The 23253-nt window shown below is 40.0% G+C and overlaps 1 protein-coding gene across 1 annotated transcript in view; it reads right to left on the bottom strand.

The window, feature by feature from the left end:
- EIF5B (eukaryotic translation initiation factor 5B) overlaps window positions 1-23253 on the bottom strand; it is a 60484-nt gene that overhangs the window by 18068 nt on the left and 19163 nt on the right. Inside the window, exons 4-13 of the mRNA XM_051842650.3 lie at window positions 22000-22675; window positions 19554-19771; window positions 18132-18282; window positions 13582-13680; window positions 13022-13108; window positions 11094-11168; window positions 6124-6407; window positions 3755-3862; window positions 3080-3190; window positions 105-172 (exon numbers count right to left, since the gene is read on the bottom strand). Coding sequence (XP_051698610.1) covers window positions 105-172; window positions 3080-3190; window positions 3755-3862; window positions 6124-6407; window positions 11094-11168; window positions 13022-13108; window positions 13582-13680; window positions 18132-18282; window positions 19554-19771; window positions 22000-22675 — 1877 coding nt within the window. The remainder of the gene's footprint in view (window positions 1-104; window positions 173-3079; window positions 3191-3754; window positions 3863-6123; window positions 6408-11093; window positions 11169-13021; window positions 13109-13581; window positions 13681-18131; window positions 18283-19553; window positions 19772-21999; window positions 22676-23253) is intronic.

Consider the following 23253-nt stretch of genomic DNA (forward strand, 5'->3'; position numbering starts at 1 on the left):
GTAACTGACTTTCCAGGTAATAAATAACTACTCAAAGGTTAATCACTCCACTGTACTTAATGATTCCAAGCAGTCAGAAGACAAAAGACTCAAATCAGTCTTACCTGAAAGATTCATGCCCAGGAGTATCAATAATCAGCATTCCTGGAATCCGTACATTCTCTCTATCAAACTAAAGACAGTGGGGAAAAGGGTAAAGCTGAAGGTGTCCATAACAATGAGAGCTTCTTTAACAAATCTACTTAAATGAAAATTTAACACATCTTCCTTTGCCAAATAAAGAAGTGAGTTAACCAACAAAGCTTAACAGTTAATATCTTCATTCATTTATAAGTTTTACAGAGAAAAATGAAATGAAAAACTATCCCCACTATTAAAGTTATAAACTATGGTATGGTCTGAATTTGAGCATATTATTTAGCTTAAATAATGATATAAATAATCTCAGCAGTCACCTGAGATTAACTGTAAAAACCTGACATGCTAGCCGGCGCTGCGGCTCACTAGGCTAATCCTCCGCCTTGCGGCGCCGGCACACCAGGTTCTAGTCCCGGTTGGGGCGCCGGATTCTGTCCCGGTTGCCCCTCTTCCAGGCCAGCTCTCTGCTGTGGCCCGGGAGTGCAGTGGAGGATGGCCCAAGTGCTTGGGCCCTGCACCTGCATGGGAGACCAGGAGAAGCACCTGGCTCCTGCCATTGGATCAGCACGGTGCACCGGCCGCGGTGGCCATTGGAGGGTGAACCAATTGCAAAGGAAGACCTTTCTCTCTCTCTGTCCACTCTGCCTGTCAAAAAAAAAAAAAAACAAAAAAACAAAAAACAAACAAACAAACAAAAAAAACAACCTGACATGCTAGAGGTGGTGCTCAGTATCTGCAAAGCTTATCTGGTCCAGTGTGCAAACCAATTCTTACTGTCCCCAAAATATCACAATATTATATTTGAAAGAGAATTTCCACACTGATCAAAAGTGCTGAAGAATAAATGTATACTTTGCTTTATTCAAATGTCATAAACACTTGCTTTTCCAAACCTAAAGTATATAAATGAATGAGAACATTGCAAGAGACCTCACTTGGACATTCCCTTTTAAACTAAAAAGTAGTACTTGTCAACAAATCTCACATAAACACAACTTAAACACAACTTTATCATTCTGCTTAACTATATTTTCTGCTAATCTTCAACGATTCTGTAACGTTTTATCTGGTAACCCATGTCAAAATGACTGAAATACGAAATACTTCAAAATTGCATTCTGGAGGTCTTAAATCAACAAGCACTGAGTACCACAATTACAGTTCAGTGTCTCAATGGCAAACAATAATTAGGATTGTCACATAAAGGTTATCCTGAGAACTTTAACACAGGGCTAATAATTATCGTGCTCTTTGTGGCCTAAAATAACACAAAATTTCAAGCTCTAGAAACTGGTAGGGTAAGCTGTTATGAAGCCTCCAATGACTAACACACAGAATTACTATTTAAAACACAATGATACTAAATTTTAAATTTGGAAAGGTATAATTCAAAAACTATGCTAAAAAATTCAAAAGTATACAAAGAAACAGTATACCACATAACTAGAAAATTAACCCACAGAACCCATGAACAAGAGGCAAAAAGTCCATACATCTCGTAAGATAAAGAAGACTGGCTTGAGATCAAATTTAACCCTAGCACTTTATACAAGAAATGGGAAAGTCAAGATACAGATACTTAAGGAGCACTATGGATCAGAATTTTGTATGTGGTCAAATGTCTTTCTATTTAAGGCCAGAAAATCATCCTTCAACATTTAAAAACTAAAAGAATGTTATTTCCATAATTCCTTCCTTAGAAATCCATCAGAAAATAACCTTCACAAAACTCAATCACAATCAAAACAAACAAAAACAGGAGAGACAAGGTCAGAGACTATTTACAAGCAGATTTACAAACATGACATTAAGGACCAAAGGGAGATGCTTGCATGTTATAATAAACACTGTTTTTCAATTTATTGCTTAGCAATTCCAAATTCACCACTTCTGCCTGCTCAGTGATAATGGAACTTGGGAATAATTTATAAGGCTTAGTGTTGGGTCTGGGGCATTTCTCTATCAAATGAGTGTGGGACTCCCTGCTACACCAGACATCAGGGACGCACTCAAAAACTAGAACTAATAAAATTTTGTCAAAAAGACCAGAAGCCAACTGGGCAAACATGGAACTATCAGCAAAATTAGAAAATGGATTAACATATAGCCAATATCACGGCTGGCGCCGTGGCAGAGTTGCTAAAGCCGTTGTCCAGAGACTGGTGCCCATATGGAGCAGTCACGGCTGCTCTACTCTCAATCCAGCTCTCTGTGCTGTGGGCTGGGAAAGCAGTGGAAGATGGCCCAAGTTGTTGGGCCCCTGGCTTCTGGCTTCAGACTGGCACAGCACTGGCCATGGCAGCCAACTGGGGAGTGCACCAGCAGATGGAAGACCTCTCTCTTTCTCTCTCTGTGTAACTGTGACTTTGAAATAAATAAATAAATCTTTAAAAAAAAAAAAAAAGTTACTTGTGGGTAAAGAAGAGGGTTTTGACTGGGGAGGAAACCATGGAAAGTCCTAAGTTAACCGGCCAGGTCCTATCCCCTAAGAAAGGTGTCTGCCTTATATGGTGTTGGCATTACTATGACTCATTATGCTCTACATTTGCTACTGCGTCACACTGAGCACAGACAAGCTGAATACCATCAAACGAGTAGAGAAAGTACAGGGGATACATAAAAAGGAATTAATGTCACAGAAGGAAACAAGAATTAGGGAGAGAACAGAATTTTTAGATGAACATCTGTAGCAACTTAAAATACAGAGAAGAATGACAAGCTTTCACTTCAGAACAGAGGTTGCCTCTGAGAGAGAAAAGGAGGGAATGGAACGTGAGCACTCCGACCATATGCAGTGCTCTGCTTCTTCAGAAGAAAAGATATGGTCAAAGAGTAGACATGTTACTTCTGAATGGTGAACACAGAGATCTGTTATAGCAGTTTTTCTTTTAGTTGTATCTGAAATAGAGAATAAAATACACAAAGAATACAATGTACTTACATTTTTAATCATCTTAGTCTGTTCATTAATAGCTTCTAGGGGAACATTGGTGGCCCCAATTTGCTGTGTGATCCCACCTGCTTCACCATCTTGTACATGTGTATGACGGAGCTAGAAGACAGTAAATACACACCGGTATTTTTTGACATGGAAAAACAGACACAAAAACAATAAAAAATTAGAAATTAATTTACTATATACAATTTTAAGTGCTAGAAATTTTTAAAACTTTAATAGAGGCCGGCGCCGCGGCTCACTAGGCTAATCCTCCGCCTAGCGGCGCCGGCACACCGGGTTCTAGTCCCGGTCGGGGCGCCGGATTCTGTCCCGGTTGCCCCTCTTCCAGGCCAGCCCTCTGCTGTGGCTAGGGAGTGCAGTGGAGGATGGCCCAGGTGCTTGGGCCCTGCACCCCATGGGAGACCAGGAAAAGCACCTGGCTCCTGGCTCCTGCCATCGGATCAGCGCGGTGCGCCGGCCGCAGCGCGCCGGCCGCGGCGGCCATTGGAGGGTGAACCAACGGCAAAGGAAGACCTTTCTCTCTGTCTCTCTCTCTCACTGTCCACTCTGCCTGTCAAAAAAAAAAAATAAAAAATAAAAATAAAAAAAAAACTTTAATAGAGTACCCTTTACTTATTTTAAAGTTTTATCAATGAATAATACACAGTGTTTTCTTACTTTATCCAGAATTTTTGTCTTTCCTGTGTCCACATGTCCAAGTACACAGATAACAGGAGCTCTTAGTTTCTCTGTATTTACATTTTTACTGTGTTCAAGCCGACGTTTCTAGAAACGAAAAAAAAAAAAAATCAGAAGAGTAACTTATTATCTCAAGCCCCCATTTTCCTCATTTCTTCTGAGTTATTATGCCTTGGCAAGACAATGTCACAATCTGCATCTAAATTCTTAACTGACTACATGCAATTGCATTTTACGATGAGAAGTTTGCAATTCTCATCATAGCACCTCTGAATAAGCAGAAATCTGATTAGAACAGATTTCAGAGTAGCACTGCTACATATAAATAAGAATGCTGTGAAATGTCACCTCAAACTTTCTGAACATTTTTGTAAGCAGCCAATTTAATGAAATACAATAATAAATAGAAATAAATTAATATATCATCCAGAGCATACAGTATAACCCCTAATATATGTGGGGGCTTGTATAAAGAGAGATAAGTTTGCATGAAAGAAAAAATTTTTACTTAAATGTAAAGATTTTTAAATGATTTCATACTTTTATCCAATGCACAAATGTCACAAGACCTCTAATGAGCAAAGTGTTTAAGCCTGAGCTTAAGTAAATCCAATGACATCTACTGCCTTGCTAAGGCACTACCATGTCCATGGACAGCAGTCATGATAAGAAAGCCTTCTTCAATCACGTTTCTTTGTAGCATTTACCTGAGGACCAAATAAAAACACAAGCCAGCACAGCTCTACTATGAAGCTATCAATCATTCAAGTACAGTAAAGCTGGCATTTAAATTAGCTATTTTCATCAATGTCATTTTTCTAAGAGCCCTTTCCCTTATTTCTAGCACTTGTTATCAGATTTTTCCATTGAAATTAGAACAAAAATTATTTTTCAAATGTCAAAGGTAAAATGTTCATATTGACCACAAAACAGGCCTTATCTGCCCACAAAGCAGAACTTTATTGCCATGTAGTGCACAAGAACCTTACGGTATGCACAACTCAAATCTGAACATACGGCTTTTAGTTAAGATTTTATTTAATTATAAACTGCCTATCTCTTCTATATTTGGTAAAGCGTTTTAGCATTTACAAGGAGGTATAGAGACACTGACTCAGAAATTCTACCTCTACATACAATTTTATGACTGAACCAGTGACAGACAAGTATACAAACCCCTATTTGTGCAACTCTGTTTATTATTCATGCTGTATTAATGACAATTTAGGGGGCCGGTGTTGTAGTGCAGTGGGTAAAGCCCCCGCCTGCAATCCCGGCACCCCAAATCATGTTTGTGTTCCAGTTGCTCCACTCCTGATCCAGCTCCCTGCTTATGGCCTAGAAAATATAGAAGAAGAGGGCCCAAGTACTGGGGCTCTTGCTACCCATGTAGGAAACCCGGATGAAGCTCCTGGCTTCAGCTTAATTGGAAGCTGCTCAACCTTGAAGAATCCATCTTTGCCCTACATCCCCTGACCCTTGCCTTTCCTTTTCTTTTTAACCACAAGAATATCCTTAAAAAGGAGAAGCAAAAGATTAAAATGTTTCCCTCAAAAGTTCATGGGCCTGTAAGAAAAGAGAAATTAAGGCAAAATATGTAAGCAGGTAAAGCCATCGCCTCTGACACCAGCATCCCGTAGGGGCAGCAGCTTGAGTCCTGGCTGCTGCACTACCAATCCAGACTACTGCTCATGGCCTGGAAAAAGCAGAAGATGGTCCAAGTGTTTGGGCCTCTGCCATCCATGTAGGAGACCTAGATGAAGTTCCTAGTTCCTAGCTTTACTCAAACTCAACCCTGGCTTATGGCCATCTGGGGAGTGAACTAGCAGATGGAAGACCTCTCTCTGCCTCTCTTTCTCTGTAACACTGACTTTCAAATAAATAACTAACTACATGTATATAAGGGGGCTGGCGCTGTGGTGAAGTGGGTAAAAACCACCACCTGCAGTACTGGCATCCCATATGGGTGCAGGTTCAACTCCCAGCTGCTCTACTTCCAAGCCAGCTCTCTACTATGGCCTGGCAAGGTAGTGGAGGATGGCCTAAGTCCTTGGGCCCCTGTACCTGCGTGGGAGACCCATAGAAACCTCCAAGTTCCTCACTTCAGATCGGCCCAGCTCAAGCAGTGGCAGCTATTTGGGGAGTGAGCCAGTGGATGGAAGACCTCTCACTCTCTGCCTCTCTATAACTGAGCCTTTCAAATAAATAAAATGAATCTTAAACAAACAAAAAAACTAGACAAGACACAAACATAAACAGTGATACTCAAAGCCTTTAGTTATAGAGCACAGTTCTAATGACCACGCATTTGGGAGGAAAGGAGAAAAGTGGGAGGAAAACATAAATACCTCAATCCTACGTTTTGCTTTGTCATAAGCTCTTTCTTCTTTAGTTCGATCATCATCAGAGTCATATTCAGAGTCTGAGCTCATGTCTTTACTTGGCTTTTTATCTAACGTCTTCCCTGAATCTTTCTCATCTGATAGCTTTTCATCTTCCTCATCACCTTCACTGCCTTCACTTTCTCCTTCCTCTTCCTCTTCTTCTTCACTTTCTTCTTCCTCCTCCTCTTCCTCCTCATCCTCTTCTTCCTCTTCAGGATTTTCTTCTACTTCTATATGAACGGTGTTTTCTTTAAGAAAAGTAAATACAGATTTTAAAATGAATGAAATTGAACATTATAGACCAGTATCAAGCAATAAAGTGCAAAAGGAAAATATTGGAAGTGTGCTAATTAAAGCAACATTTTAAATGCATAAAAATGCAATGTGTTTGCCAATGTGCTATAATGAAGACTGTCATTTAACATTAAAACTGAAGGCAGTAATCCATGGTAAGTTACTAACAAAGAAAGGCATTACTGAGCCAGAATCCAAAGGAGCGTATATACCCAAGGAGGTGAGTACAATATTGACTAACACTTCCCCTCTTGGTTATTTGCTGATTCTGGAAAATGTCTCACTGCTGGAGAACAGGTATGGAGTCTGGGCTTAAGCATTGAGAGGGTTGTGTCTAGGAGGGGAGACACAGTTACTGCTTGGTAAAGTTCTAAAGAGCTGTACCCCAAGAGTAAGCATGAATAATGAACAGTACCTCCCTATTATTGGCAGATCACATTCAGAACCTCTCAGTTATAAATCTAGAATAAGATAATTTTACATTGCTAGTTTATACAACTCCTATTGAAGTAGTTAGAAATTGCTCTGGTGAAAAGATATCCTTGATCTCAAATTATTTCTACAGTTCTGTATGAAAAACATACAGTCCAATATACATAAAATGCACTGTGGTGCAGTGGATTAACCTGTTCCATGAGATGCCAGCATCACATATGGGTGCCAGTTCATGTCCCAGCTGCTACACTTCTGATCCAGCTACTTGCTAATCTGCCCGGAAAACAGAACATGGTAGCCCAGGTGCTTGGAGCCCTGGCAATTATGTGGGAGTCCTGGCTTTAGCCTGCCCAGCCCCAGCTGTTATGGCCATCTGGGGAGTAAACCAGCAAATAGAAGCTCTCTCTGTAACTCTGCCTTTCAAATAAATAATCTCAATAAATAAACAAACAAGCCACATGAGGAAACTCAGCATTTAAGACACCTGAAAGGCTACAACATATTCAAGTTATGAAATCAAAAATTAATGACATAGAAGTCAAGAGAAACAATTCAAAATTACTATAGAGAACTAACAGGTGGAAAATATAGGAACAGGGTAACAAAGAAACAGTTTAGAAAGTCTATCACAATCACAATGGGAAACTTTCAGGGAGATAAAGCTCCTAACATTATAAAATTGATCTAAAAACCGTAACTCATAAAGTCCTAGTAAGTAAAAAGAAACCTATCATGAGTAGATTTCAACAAAACTGATGAGAACCACACACACATGAGAAGTCAAGCTGATACTTCATCTTTCAACTAAAACAATGATAGCCAAGACAAAAGAATAACAACTTCAAAGTATTAAATAAAATTTCAACTGAGAAATCTTCACTCAGTAAATACATTTAAGAATAAGCATGAAATACAAATATTTTTAGAAAATAAAAAATGGAACATCTCACCAGCAGATTCATGCTAAAGGAAATTTGAAAAGATGTTCTTCAGGGACTAAATGATCTCAAATGGAAGGTCAAAGACCCAGGAAGAAAGAAGCACAGCAAAGTGACTGAGAATGTGGGTAAATGTCAGTAAATAGCAACTGTATAAAAAAAGAACAAGCCAATGCAAAATTCAAAATGAAGAACAACAACAAAGACCAGTGACCTTCCAGGGGTCTCCAAAACTTATGGGAAGTGTACATTGTGAAGTACGTATGGATTTCATTATTTTTGCACTAAACTTATCTTGGAATTCAACTACTTTTCCACAAACTTTCTGAGGTGCCCACATATAAACTTAAAGTTTAGAGAATGTTCAAAAGTATTCCAGAGTCTTGGCATCGTCTGACAAGGGAGTAACATCAGACAGTGTTAGTACAAAGGTGCATGTTAAAAATCTCTTCGAGTTCCTGCTTCTGATCCAGCTCCTTGCTAATTCTCTTAGAAAGGTAGAGTAGGATGGCCCAAACACGCGGGCACCAGCAACCCACATGGGAAACCTGGATGAAGTTCTCAGCTAATACCGTTGGTCTGGACCACAGTCATTTGGGGAGTGAATCTGTGGATGGAAAAGAGCTGACTCTTCCTGTCACTCTGCCTCTCAAATAAACAGTAATTTTTTTTTTTTAAGAGAGCTGAAGGTCTTGAAATCAACGCCTTTCTAAAACAAAAGGCACAGAGAATTTGCCCTGCTATGTTTTCCCTCCCTTTGGTCACGTGAGAACACAGTGTCCCCCACTCTGGATGATACAGCAACAAGAGGTCACCTCTGATGCAGACAATAGTTCTTCCCACACACGAAGCTGGCACACTTATCTTGGACTCTCCAGTTTCCTAACTGACGGAAATAAATTTCTTTTCTTTGTAATTACGAGTGGTAATTTGCTACAATAATACAAAAAAGGAAAATGCTATTTAAAAACAGAGAAAGTAACAAAGATAGAATAAGATGACATAACTCAAAGCTGACATAGCTATATGAATATCAGAAATAGTAGACTTTAAGGGCAAAGGGAATCGCTAGATAAATGAATTATTTATCCATCATAAAAGAGTAGGAGTTAAGTTGTCAGAAAGATGTAAGTTTGTACTCACCTATTGAAAGCAAAAATTGACAGAACTCAGGGAGAAACAGACTACCTACAATCATGCTGGGAGACCTTAACACACTGGTCTCAGTAACAAAAAAAAGCACATTGGAAAAAAAAAATCTCAAAATAAAAGATTTGAACAAAATGATCAGCAAACCTAACTGAAGTTATCAAGGCCCTCAAATGATGCAGAATATAAACACTTTCCAATCACATATGAAACATTTACAGTAATTGACATATTGTCAGCTACAGGCACGCTGTAAAGATTTCAAATAACAGGAATGAATGACCACAATGAAGTAAAACAAAGGTAGTCCAAAAATTCTCACTTTTCTATATTAAGTAATACACTGTTAGTTATAGTTAAAAGTTAATGTATCAAAATGGAAATTAGAAAATAACAAATTACGGGGCTGGTGCTGTGGCGCAGCAGTTTGAAGCCCTGGCCTGAACCGCGGGCATCCCATATGGGCGCCGGTTTGAGTTCCAGCTGCTCCATTTCCAATTCCGCTCTCTGCTATGGCCTGAGAAAGCAGTAGAAGATGGCAAAGTCCTCAGGCCCCTGCACCCATGTGGGAGAACCAGAGGAGGCTCCAATCTCCTGGTTTCGAACTGGCACAGCTCTGGCCGTGGAGGCCATCTGGGGAGAGAACCAGCAGACAGAAGACCTCTCTCTCTGTCTCTACTTCTCTAACTCTGCCTTTCAAATAAACAAAATAAGTATTTAAAAAAGAAAAAGAAAAAAAAAGAACAGATCAGAATTTGTGGATTTTGGCTAAAGTTATACTTGAAGAAAAATACAGAATTTTAAAATCAAGGATTGGCCGGCGCCGCGGCTCACTAGGCTAATCCTCCGCCTGCGGCGCCCGCACACCGGGTTCTAGTCCCGGTTGGGGTGCCGGATTCTGTCCCGGTTGCCCCTCTTCCAGGCCAGCTCTCTGCTGTGGCCAGGGAGTGCAGTGGAGGATGGCCCAAGTCCTTAGGCCCTGCACCCGCATGGGAGACCAGGAGAAGCACCTGGCTCCTGGCTTCGGATCAGCGCAGCGCACCGGCCGCGGCAGCCATTGGAGGGTGAACCAATGGCAAAGGAAGACCTTTCTCTCTGTCTCTCTCTCTCACTGTCCATTCTGCCCATAAAAAAAAAAAAAAAAAAAAAAAAAAAAAACACATAAAATGGCCGGTGCCGCGGCTCAATAGGCTAATCCTCTGCCTTGTGGCGCCGGCACACTAGGTTCTAGTCCCGGTTGGGGCGCCGGATTCTGTCGCGGTTGCCCCTCTTCCAGGCCAGATCTCTGCTGTGGCCAGGGAGTACAGTGGAGGATGGCCCAAATGCTTGGGCCCTGCACCCCATGAGAGACCAGGATAAGTACCTGGCTCCTGCCATCGGATCAGCGCGGTGCACCGGCCGCAGCGCGCCAGCCGCGGCGGCCATTGGAGGGTGAACCAATGGCAAAAGGAAGACCTTTCTCACCTGTCTCTCTCACTGTCCACTCTGCCTGTCAAAAAAAAAAAAAAAAAAAAAAAAATCACATAAAATCAAGGATTGGGAGAAAAGCCTGAAAAATCAGAGTCAACATGATCCTGAAGTTAAGAATAGGATATCAGGGGCTGGCATTGTGGCAAAGGAGGTAAAGCCACCACCCGTGATGCCAGCATCCCATATGCGCACTGGTTCGAGACCCACCTGCTCCACTTCCAATTCAGCTCTCTGCCAATGTGCCCGGGAAAGCGGCAAAAGATGGTCCAAGTGCTTGGGCCTCTGCACCCACATGGGACCTCTCAAAGAAGCTCCTGACTCTTGGTTTTTGCCTTTTCATTACATTTTAAGTTATCAGGACTTTTTGTAGACCAACTTTAGTAACAACCCTATTTATAACATCATCACTCTGAAAAAAACAGAAATTCTGAATCTTAAGTAGTTCTTAACAAACGATGTTCAAATATGCATTTATTCATAAAATGAAGATCCACATGAAGATATGAAAACGATGGCAATGGAGAGAGCAGACTGGTCCCTATCCCCAAGAGTGTCTACATAACCTTCATAATCAGGTGACTACTCATTTAAATATATAAATCTCTTAATAATCACTGGATTTATATTTTATGCTTATGAGTGATTCACCTTTTTCTCTTTCCTCATCACTGGCCATAGCTTCCCAATCATCCAGTCCAGCATCTTCAGCTTCTTCTTCTTCTTCTGTAAACATAAATGTTCATTAAACAAATAAAAATTATTTAGAAACATGAGATTTCTTTTGGAAAAAAATAGGAAATTATGCTCTGACAAATATTGTTTTAATTATGCAAAAAAATGTATATAACTTGGTTATCTTAGGAGCTATCTTCTCAAAAAAGACAGCATGCTATAAGCTCCTGTTACTTAATTCTTCACCATTTTCTACTTCTATCAATACATCATATAAAGCAACTCAGATTTCGTATTTGAAAAATTAACATATTGAAATCCATCCAATGAAATGTTCCTCTAGATCTTGAAAAGGTACATGAATGCACTAAGTCCTAAGTGAAACTTTATATATATCTTCTTTTTCAACTTTCAACTCATATAGAATTTTATTTTTTGTTTAGCTTTTACAAACACATCCAAATCCCGCCTAGATTCCAAAGTTGAAGGTACAAAGCTACTGCCACCACTCCAGTTCAAAATAAAACAGAATGCTATTAAAAAACATAAAATGCTGTGTTTATAATTTCAAAATAGGTAGAAAGCTGAAATTTTGAGTGCTGTTTCACTATTAAAAACCCTAATATTGTAATAATAATACTCTTTCTATTAAAGTCCAAAGAAGCAAACTTATTCTTGCATAAAGATGAGAGTGGGACATGGGTTATCTGGTTCCACGTAATTATTATTTACCACTAAGCCTGGATAAATCAACTTGAGGAGAAAATGGGACTCAGACAGGCATACAAAATACCACTCTAAACAGCATTTCTTACTGGTGTTACAAATAGAACCTAAAATAGTGGACTGTTACTCAGTAGACCAACTTGAATTTCTCTAATTTTATCTTATTAATGCTAAGCCGAGGTCTATTCAAGTTAAATGATTCTATTTATTTAGAAAAGGAGGAAGAAAGGAAAACAAAGTATCAATGATATTCACCAGTGTGAATGATTCTTGATATTCTCTAAAGCTATTTCCACTCTTGATCCCAGTTTTAAACCTTGAGATTCTAATGAATTAGAAACATACATTTAGCTTGCTCCAGCTCTCCTATCAATATCTAGTCTCATAAATTACAATAATGTTTAATTAAAAAAAAAAAAAAGCCAGACATTTTCCTCAAACCTCAAAACACAAAATGAATAACTTTAGTCTTCTAATTGTAAGGATTTTTTAAGTTAACTTTTGTGGTTCTTAAGAAGTTCTAATTGGTTGGTGCCGCAGCTCACTAGGTTAATCCTCCACCTGTGGTGCCAGCACCCCGGGTTCTAGTCCAGTACAGGGCGCCGGATTCTGTCCCAGTTGCTCCTCTTCCAGTCTAGCTCTCTGCCTGGCCCAGGAAGGCAGTGGAGGATGGCCCAAGTGCTTGGGCCCTGTACCCACATGGGAGACCAGGAGGAAGCACATGGCTCCTGGCTTTAGATCAGCGCAGTGCACCAGCTGTAGCAGCCATTTGGGGGGTGAACCAACGAAAGGAAGACCTTTCTCTCAGTCTCTCTCTCTCTCACTGTCTAACTCTGCCTGTCAAAAAAAAAAAAAAAAAAAAAAGTTCTAATTAAAAATAATTGTTTGCTTCTGAAGCATTAACTTTAGGCCTTCTTTGAAATTTCTGACCCACAAATGAAAACACCAGAAGAAAATCCAAAACTTTCTATCCTCTCTAGAGGACATTTCACTGACACTACTAAAAAGCATAAAATTGACTGAGGTCGCACCTGGATACTTAAAAGTTGAAATGAAAAGAAAGGAAGAAAAGTCACCCAAACAGACACCTACTTGGTTTCCCCATACTATTTAACGAGAACTAAGATTATGACACATTAAGACTATTTGATAGGAATTAACTGGTGAATGCTACTGACCTGGTTCAGCAGGAGGTGGGGTATCTTCTTTTTCTTGTCCTCCTTGTTCTACAACTACAGTAGCACTTAATTCCACTGGTTCAGAAACTAATAAAAGGGCAGACATCAAGTTAGTAATGTTTTAGCATAATAATTTCTGTTAAGATACTCTGTTAAGTACTGAATAAAATAATCAGCAGTGCAAGCCTATTTCTTCAGTAAGTTCAGATAAGGCTCAACTATCAGGCATGTTTACAGGAAACTACCTTTTCTGTTCAAGGCATAATATAAAAACCACAGAAGGCTGAGAAGGAAACAACAAGACTGATAGCTTTACTTTTTAAAGTTAACAATGTTATTCAGAAAGTAGGACTCAGATTTTTCAAACTCAACTACTTTTTCCATTAGCCTGACATTCGAATCAGGTGAGAATGATGGCAATAATAATAAGCAAGGTATAGAACTAAGTTTCAAAATGCCATTCTGAGTTATTTCCTTTTTAAAACACATTCTGTTTTGAAGGTTATGCGGAAAAGGCAAACAAAATAGTTTCTAAATCAGAAGCTATTTTATACACAAACCTTCTTTATTTTCCATCTGCTGTGGTATTTTTTTCTTCTTTTTATCTTCATAAATTGGCCTTTTCTTTGGCAAAGAGTCTTTTGACGGCACTTCAACACCTGTGGGATTAAAAATAGAAAAACTCAGGCTTATTATACTTGCATGTCACCTGATACATTATTTAAAAAAGATAACACTTCCTTTACCTGAAAGCTATACCCTAAAATATAAGAGTAATCAATGAAAAAAATCTATTTATTTATTTTTGATTTCTTGCCAGGCAGTTAGACAGTGAGAGAGACAGAGAGAGTTACAGACAGTGAGAGAGACAGAGAGAAAGGTCTTCCTTCTGTTGGTTCACTCCCTTAATGGCCTCTACAGCCGGGGCTGCGCCAATCTGAAGCCAGGAGCCTGGTACTTCCTCCCGGTCTCCCATGCGGGTGCAGGGACCCAAGCACTTAAGCCATCCTCCACTGTAACTCCCGGGCCACAGCAGAGCTGGACTGGAAGAGGAGCAACCGAGACTAGAACCTGGGGTGCTGGCGCCGCAGGCGGAACATTAGCCAAGTGAGCCACGGCACTGGCCAAAAAACCTTATTTTTATTATAATTTATATATCTTATTTTTTTTTCAAGATTTGAAAAGTGGAGTTAAAGAGGCAGAGATGGAGAGAAAAGTCTTCCATACACTAGTCCACTCCCCAAATGGCCACAACAACCAGAGCTAGACTGATCTGAAGCCAGGATCCTGGAGCTTCTTCAAGGTCTCCCACGTACCTGCAGGGGCCTAAGGACTTGAGCCATCTTCCACTGCTTTCCCAAGCCATAGCCAAGAGCTGGATCGTAAGTTGAAAAGGCCAGGACTTGAACCGGCACCCATATGGAATGCCGGCACTGCAATTCCATCATATGTGAGAGATGGGCCTACTACTTTATTATTTGGTTTATCTAGTTATTCCATTTTCTGTTCCTCTTTTCCTCATTTCCTGCATTTTCTTTCAGGTTAGTATTCCACTTTAACTTATAAACTGATTTTTCAGCTTATTCATACCTGATCTTAAAACAGTATACTGGGAATCGATATTTTACCTGGCATTGAGCCACTAAGAAGTCAGGGTCCTGATCACTAGTTTGTATCATAGTTCAGTTCTAGAAGCTTTTACTATACTTCCATGGTGAGCCTGAGATACATGTTACTTCACAAAACAAGACTTTCTTTTGGATCTCTCCAAAATCCCTGCACACTCTGCATCCCAAGAACTCCTTTTTAGTTTCTCTGCCAAAAAGGTGAGATTCTCCGTTTTATGCGATAAGTTGTGGCAAAATTCTACACAAGTAGAGCCATCATTTGGCTAAACCATCAAAAAAAGGGGAGGGGGGCAAAATAACTAACAGGGAGTCACCTCAAACTTTTTAAGATAACAGAGACCTCTTCCCTTGGTTCCTATGGCCAAAGTGAAGTAACACAATGAGTTTGCACCACTCTAATGTTATGTTTATCCAACAATGTATTCAAAAATGATCAAAAGAATTTAAAAATTTAACAGCTGAAAAGGAAATTTTTAAAATTCTTCCCATCCCCAAAAGACCTCCTGCATTAACAGTACAAATTCCATAAATTTGGGGATATAAATGACTGATACAGAACACAAAATTAAATCTGCCTGTCAAAAAAAAAAAAAAAGCCAAATCAGAACCTCATTAGAAAGGCTGGTGGTAAGTGCTACCACTAACCAATCCTTTATCTTCCAGAGTTAGGCATTTCCAGAAATCTCACAGGAATACCAAGAAGAAACTTCCTCAGTAATAAAATTCGTCATCATGTATGTAAGTACCAGCCATAATAATGATTAAATAATGATCAAACCAACTGTTTTGTCTGAATGCTCAAATTTAAGGACTGATGACAAGATATTTTGCCTATAGGCAAATAAATAGCACCAGAAAATCTGCGGCACATTTCCGAGTAATGTGTGCTGATCTCTATCAAGAGATTTTGGTCTTCAAAAAATACAGTAAAATGACATTCACAAATGTATTGTTTTCACTTCATAGTTCTAGGGGTTCACAGTCCAAGATCGAACAACCCCATCACTGTCAGTCTGATGATGGCAATGGATCACAGAGAGCATGCAGAGGAAGGATCACGTGGTGAGCCAGGAAGCTGAGGTAAGCAGGGAGCAGCACCCACTCTTCATAATCTTGTTACCATGACTGGATCCTAAAGACTTCTACCTTAACAACCAATACAACCCAATCCAATCATATCAAAACTCCATCTTCAGATACCATAACAGGATCAAATTCTACCCTTAATCCAATAAACTAACACTCTGTGGAGACCAAGCTTTTAACATCTAGGTTTTTGGTGAACACCCAAAATATTACCTAAATTATAACAAATCTTATACAAGAATAAAACTTTCAGGTTGGGCATTTGGTTTAGCAGTTACTGTGCCAGTTGGGAAGCCAGCTTCCTACATTGGAGTGCCTGGGTCCAATACGAAGCTCTGCCCCCTATTTTTGCTTCCTGCTAACATGTGTCCTAGGAGGTAGCAGGTGGTCCTCAATTAGTTGGGTACCTGCTACCCACTTAGCGTGAGACATAGACTGAGTTCCCAGCTCCAGGTTTCAGCCTAGCTTAGTTCCGGCCATTGTTGGTATCTGAGGAGTGAGTGAGCAGACAGAGTATCTCTCTCCAACTTTCAAATCTCTCAACTTTCAAATAAAATTTTCTGAAATCTGAGTACTATGTTTCTCTGCATTTACTGCTCCTAGCCAAACATAACTGCGAGGACTTCAAAAAGGTCATGGAAAATGAAATTAAAGCTAAGTTTACTTTGTTGCAGAAAATTTTGAAACCTGTGCATCATTTCTTCATAATATACATTTTAATATGGTTTTCAAAGACGCCTCGTATCCATTTAAAAATTTCCAACAAAAATAAACTTCTTTCATTTCTATTTTCCAGAAGTTTTTGAAGTGCCCTAACAACATATAATAAAGAGTCAGTCAGATAAACCAGTTTGAACTTCAGCTCTTGGATGCTGGGCAAGCTATTTAACTTGTCTGATTCACCATTTCCTCTTCTATATCGTGGGAGTAAAAATATGTATAAGATTTTTATAAGGAAAAAATAAGCAATGTCAAAGTTTTATTACAGCATAAGTTATACACTAAGCACACAATAAATGATAGCCATTACTATAATTATTAGCCTAAGTACCAAAATGACAATATATCAAAATCTGTAGACTACAGGGACAGGAAACTAATCGAGGTCAAGTAGAGCAAAAATACCATTTTAAATTATCAGATCCCATCAAAAGCAATTAATTGTATGCCCAGATTATGGTCTCAAAACACCATGTACCACAAAAATCAATCAAGGCTCCCTAGGCAAAATAGTTGATTCCAGCCTGAGACAGCAAATTAAGTAGTCAAGCTGCTAGATTTAAATCATAAAAGGGGGACTGACACTGTGGCATAGTGGGTAAAGCTACTGCCTGCAGTGCCAGCATCCCATATGGGTGGCGGTTTGAGTCCTGGTTGCTCCATTTTAGATCCAGCTCTCTGCTAAGGCAGGGAAAACAGTAGAAGATGGCCCAAATCCTTGGGCCCCTGTACCCACTTCGGTGATCTGGAAGTGTCAGGTTCCTGGCTTTGGATCAGCTCAGCTCCAGCTGCTGTGGCCGTATGGGAAGTAAACCAGTGGATGGAATCTCAATCAATCAATCAATCAATCAATCTCTCTCCTCTCCCTCCTTCCCTCCCTCCCTCCCTTTCTGCCTTTCAAATAAATAAATCAAAAAATTTTTTTAAGGGATAGATAAGTGCTTGTGTAATCACTAGATTCAACAGCACAAAATAATGCAATTAAACAAATTCCGAATATGAGAAATTCTAGCCAAGTATCTAATACTGTCAATAAATAAATGTCATCCAAAAAATGGGGGCTATAGGAAGAAAAATTGTTTGTGAGGGAGAAACATATCAACCAAATGCAAGGTGTGGATCTCGTGCAGATCCTGACCTGAACTAACCAGCTGTAAGACACTAAAATATTGGAGAGAGAGAGAGAGGTCAGATGATAACAAAAGACTAATCTTAAAAAATGTGATATGTATTATACTTACAATAAAAAACAAAACATCTTTATCTGATAGATACACACTGTAGTACTTGGGGGCCAAAAAAAAAAAAAAAAAGACAGTATGCCATCTAGGATTACCTTTTTTCCTGAGAGGAAAAAAAAAGTGGGCAGGGGAAACCAAAAAATGACAAATGTAGATGCTGTTGAAACTGGGTACCTCAATACTCATTTTATTATTATTTCCATTTTTGTTCCAAAAGAAAAAAGTTACAGAAGACATATTATCATTCACACAAAATTTTTGTCCTAGAATAGAAATTATCTTCTTAAACAATAAAATTAATCATCTCTTCCTTCCTTTTATTGGACATTTTCACAGGAATTCTCCTTCTAATTCAGTTCAAGTCTTCTTCTGAACACTGCAGAAATGTAACAGAGAAGCTCCCACACCGTACAGTTCCCTAAGAGCACCACTTACCCTGAGCTTGCAGGAGTTTAAGGGTAGCTTCAGCTCTGGCTCTAGCTTCTCTCTGGGATTTAGTTAAAAGTTTCCCTTCTTTTTTCAAGCGTTCTTTTCTTTCTTTTTCTTTTTGCTTTTTCCTTTCTCTTTTTTCTTGTTCCAATCGTTCCTATAAATGAGTACATTCAAGAAATTCTATTAATGAAATATATAAGCAACTCAAGCATCAATCAAAGCTCTTGAGATAAAAAGTAGATTTCAAATAAAAAAAAATTTTTTTTATTTTTTTGACAGGCAGAGTGGACAGTGAGAGAGAGAGAGACAGAGAGAAAGGTCTTCCTTTTCCGTTGGTTCACCCTCCAATGGCTGCCGCGGCTGGCGCACCGCGCTGATCTGAAGCCAGGAGCCAGGTGCTTCTCCTGGTCTCCCATGTGGGTACAGGGCCCAAGGACTTGGGCCATCCTCCACTGCACTCCCGGGCCACAGCAGAGAGCTGGACAGGAAGAGGAGCGACCGGGACAGAATCTGGTGCCCCGACTGGGATTAGAACCTGGTGTGCCGGAGGATTAGCCTATTGAGCCGTGGTGCCAGCCGAAAATATTTCAATGTTGTACACGATTATTAACGTTATAGGGGTGGCATTGTGGCACAGCGAGTTAAGCCTCCACCTGCGATGCCAGCATCCTATAGGTTCATGTCCTGACTGCTTCACTTCCAACCCAGCTCCTTGCTAACGTGCCTGGGAAAAGCAGAAGATGGCTCAAGTGGTTGGACCACTGTTCACCCATAGGAGTCCCAGATTAAACTCCTAGCTTCAGCCTGGCTCAGCCCCAGTCACTGTGGCCACTTTGGGGAGTAAACTAGTGGATGGAAAATCTCCCTCTCTCTGGGCCGGCATTCTGGCACAGCGGGTTGGGCTGCTGCCTGCAACACCAGCATCCCATTTTGGTATTGGTTCCAGTCCTAGCCACTCCACTTTTGATCTAGCTCCCTATTAATGTGCTTGGGAAAGTAGTGCAGGATGGCCCAAGCACTGGGCCCCTGCACTAATGTAGGAAACCTGGATGAAGCTCTTGGCTTCTGGTTTCAGCCTGGCCATGCCTAGCTGATTCGGCCATCTGGAGAGTGAACCAGCAGATGGAAGATCTCTTTGACTCTTCTTCTCTTTGTAATTCTTTCAAATAAGTAAATAAATCTTAAAAAGAAAATCTGTCTCTCCCTAACTTCTGACTTTCAAATAAATGTCTTTATTTAAAGAACTTGTCTGTACATGAAATAAAAATAAGATTTTCTATACCTCTTAATCTTATTCACATCAGAACAATATAACTGAATTCCCATACAACTGAAATTTTGAGAGTCAGAAGGTTAGAGGTATTTTATAGAAAAGAGATTTTAAGTTAAGCACAGTATCAATTTGGCAACTTTATGAAAACATACCTCTTCTTTGCGCTTGGCTTCTAATTCTTCAAGCCGCTTTATCCGTTCTTCCTCTTCTCTTTTCTGTCTTTCTTCTTCTTCTTTAAGCTTAGCCAGAGCTTCTTGCATAGCTTTAACAGTGGCTTTGCTAGGTCCTTTTTTCTTCTCTTTCTCTTTCTCTTCCTTTTCCCCTTTCTTTTTCTTCTTATCTTTTTTCTTTTTGTCTCCTTCATTGTCATCTAACAAAAAAAAAGAGAAGTGTTTAAGAAAAAAAATGGTTATTTCCTATGACATGATGGGCAAAGACCATCCAGAACTCAAAGACTATAAAGGGCTATGGCTGATGCTAGCAGCAGGCTAGGGTCTCAAGGCATGAAGGTGTCCTGAGCACCTAAGTACCCAAAGCTGCTGAGCAGCTCACCTGATGGCGCTCGTCTGAGGGTTCCCGACAAACATCACGAAGTAGAAGGAGCCCATCAGCAGGGAGAGGGCAATACGCTACATCAGGGATCTCTTCATTTTTGGCACCTGAACAGAGTGGCTGGCATGTGAAATACTTGTCTGAAGTTCCAATGAACAGAATGAACTAATTCCCATCTAAGTTCTGTATGAGTTTTTACTTCCGTAAAATGGAGATGAGAATTATGTCTAGAGTAAGAGGATATTAGGAGGATAAAATACAAAAATATAACTAATCTTCAAGAACTCTGAAGAATTCAAAGTTATGAAGCAGAGAGTAGGCATTTGGTGCAGAGGTTAAGACACAGTTGGGACCCCTGCAGTCCATACTGGAGCACCCAACTCCTAACATCAGCTTGCTAAACGAAGGCAGATCCTGGGAGGTAACAACATACATCAAGTAACTGGGTTCCTGTCATCCATGTGGGAGACTTGGATTGAGCTCCCAGGTCCAGGCTTCAGCCTAGCCCAGACTTGGTCATTAGGTGCATTTGGGAGTGAACCAGAGAATAGGAGCAAGTGCAGGCACTCTCCCTGCCTTTCTAATAAGTGAACAAAAATTTAAAAAAATAAAAATTATGAAGCTACTTTCATGGTTTCTATTCAAAGATGAACAATAAAAATCCTAGTGAGCGAAAGAGGCCAATTTTCCCATTAAAGGTTTTCTTTCCAAAGAAAAACAATTCTCAAGCTTAAGAATACAACTTTTTCAAAAAGTTCACGGAAAATGGCTAAGTTCCTTTTAAAAAATGCATTTTCCATGCATTTCTTTAAGATCCATAATATACAGATCTCACAAAGTATTTTGCACCAAAATAAATGTATCTTTTAATTCCATTTTCCACAAGCTTTCTAAAGTTCTGTTGTACAGTCTTTTTTTTTCTTCTATATTTTATTTATTTGAGAGGCAGAGCTACAGGAAGGAGGAAGGAGAGACAGAGAGAAAGATTTTCCATCTGCTAGTTCACTCTCCAAATGGCCACAATGGTGGAACTGGGCCAAAGCCAGGAGCCAGACCCTCCTCTGAGTCTCCCATATGGGTGCAGGGGCCCAAGCACTCCACCATCTTCCCCTGCTTTGCCAGGCCATAAGCAGAGAGCTGGATGGGAAGAGCAGAAGCTGGGACAGGAACTGGCACCCGTATGGGATGCCAGTGCTACTGGCAGAGGCTTAGCCCACTACCCCCCAGAGTTGGCCCTCACTGTATAGTCTTTACATGCAGATACAGTCCTTAACTATTTTCATTCTAAAGAAAGGAAGGAAATTAGCTAGAATGCTTCTTTTTCTTAATTGGCTCTGGTACAAAAACTTGGCTTATGTTGCTTTAAAGACTAATTCATTTCAGCCTAAGTTTGTTGATCTCACAGGTTCAACTGGCCTTTTGAGAACAGGGAAGAGGAGTGAGTTGCGGCATGGCAGGTTAGGCCATCTCCTGCTTCTCTGGAAGCTGGTGTCAGAGCGCAAGTTCAAGTCTCTGCTACTCTGCTTCCCTTCCAGCCTCTACTTGTATAAACAGGAAGACAGCAGAGGAGGGCCCATTAGGATAATATTCCTGGCTTCAGCATGTCCAGAACCAAGCTGTTACAGCCTTTTGGGGATGAAAGATCTGTCTCTCCCACACCCCTTCTTGTGCAGTAGCTCTTTCAAGTGAATAAATCTTTAAAGGAAGGAAGAAAGAAAAAAGCAGAAGAATTCAATGATACTATCTGACACCAAGTCATAAGAATAAATTTTTCATTTGGCAACTTCCAGTCTATCGACAGCAAAGAAAGTTTGCAGTGAAATTCCATAAAACGTCCAACCTGTACCCAAGCCACTTGAATGATGTTTCATACTATGCATATAAATGTTTAACCATGAAAATCAAGTCAAAGAGTACTTCTATGTATTTTTTAAAACATTTCCTACATTCAAGTATTTCTGTAGCCAAGGACAAACAACAAGGGGGCACAAGGTCACCACTCAGGTATCAGTCAGAAGCCTCGGCTCCTTCCTCTGCATCACTAACCTTCTGCAGCTGCCAGAGTCTCTCCTCTCTCCTCAGAGGCAGGGGCTGCTCCAGCATCAAGGACCACTTTGGATTTTACAGCTTCCTCTTCAGATTTCTTCTGAGATTCTTTTTGTTTGCTTTGATCTTTTTTACCTGATTCTAACTCTTCTTTCTCTTTCAGCTTCCGCAGTTTCGCTTTCTCTTCATCTCGTTTTTTCCTCTCACGCTCTTTCTTTTCTGCCTTCTTTTGAGCCACTGTCTTAATTTTGAAGGAGGAATCGTCATCTTCATTCCCACTCTCTATATTAGGACCCGGCTTGTTCTTTTGGTTTTTCTTCTGTCCTTTTTTAGACTGCAAGAATTCATCTGATTCATCGGCACTTTCACCTGAAGAATTCACCCTGGAACGCTGTTTAATCCTTTTACTGTTATCCTCATCCTCTTCTGACCCATCCCACTTCTTATTTGACTTTTGAGCTTTCCCTTTAGGTTTTTTGGAAAGTTTATTAAAATCATCATCATCATCACTCCCAGAGTACATTTCCACTTTTGCTTTTGCAGTCTTTTTAGATTTTGAATCTTTATCTTCTGATCCTTCACTATCATTATCATCAAAACTTTGTTTTTTGCCCTTCTGTCCTTTCTTTTTTTTATCTTGTTTTGAAGTGGACTCATCTTCATTGTTTTCTGTTGGCTAAAAAAATGTCCACTATTAGAACATTAACAACTGGATTTCATTCCTTAAAAATAACCGAAGGGCAGGTATTTAGGCTAGGGATTAAGACACCAGTTAAGACGTCCACATGCCACATGGGTTCAATTTCCATTTCTACCTCCCAACTCCAGCGTCCTGCTAACACAACCCTAGAAGGCAGACATGATGGCTCAAGTAACTGGCTTCCTGCCACCTATATGGGAGACCTGGAGTGAGTTCCCAGTTCCCAGCTTCACCCCTACCAGCAATTAAGGGTATCTGGGGAGTGAACCAGTGGATAGGAATGTGTGTGCTGTCTGCCTCTCAAATAAATAATTTTAAAAACAACAATTGAGGCCCCTCAGTCATGTGCTTCATTAAAAACATCTTAAACATTAAAAACACCTAAACATTTTAAAAACATCTCAAAAAAATTTTGTAATAAGGATTTTTAAATAAGAACAGAAAACTCATCCAAGCACCAGTGGCTACCATAAGCCTTGAAAGCATTTCATATTCAAGGCATTATACACTTCAGAATTCAGGCTCTATGAAACACTGATGAGTCTATTTACTAA

The sequence above is a fragment of the Oryctolagus cuniculus genome, chromosome 2 (genome assembly GCF_051225735.1).
Source record: "Oryctolagus cuniculus isolate XC-2025 breed Fujian yellow rabbit chromosome 2, ASM5122573v1, whole genome shotgun sequence".
Lineage (NCBI taxonomy): Eukaryota > Metazoa > Chordata > Mammalia > Lagomorpha > Leporidae > Oryctolagus > Oryctolagus cuniculus.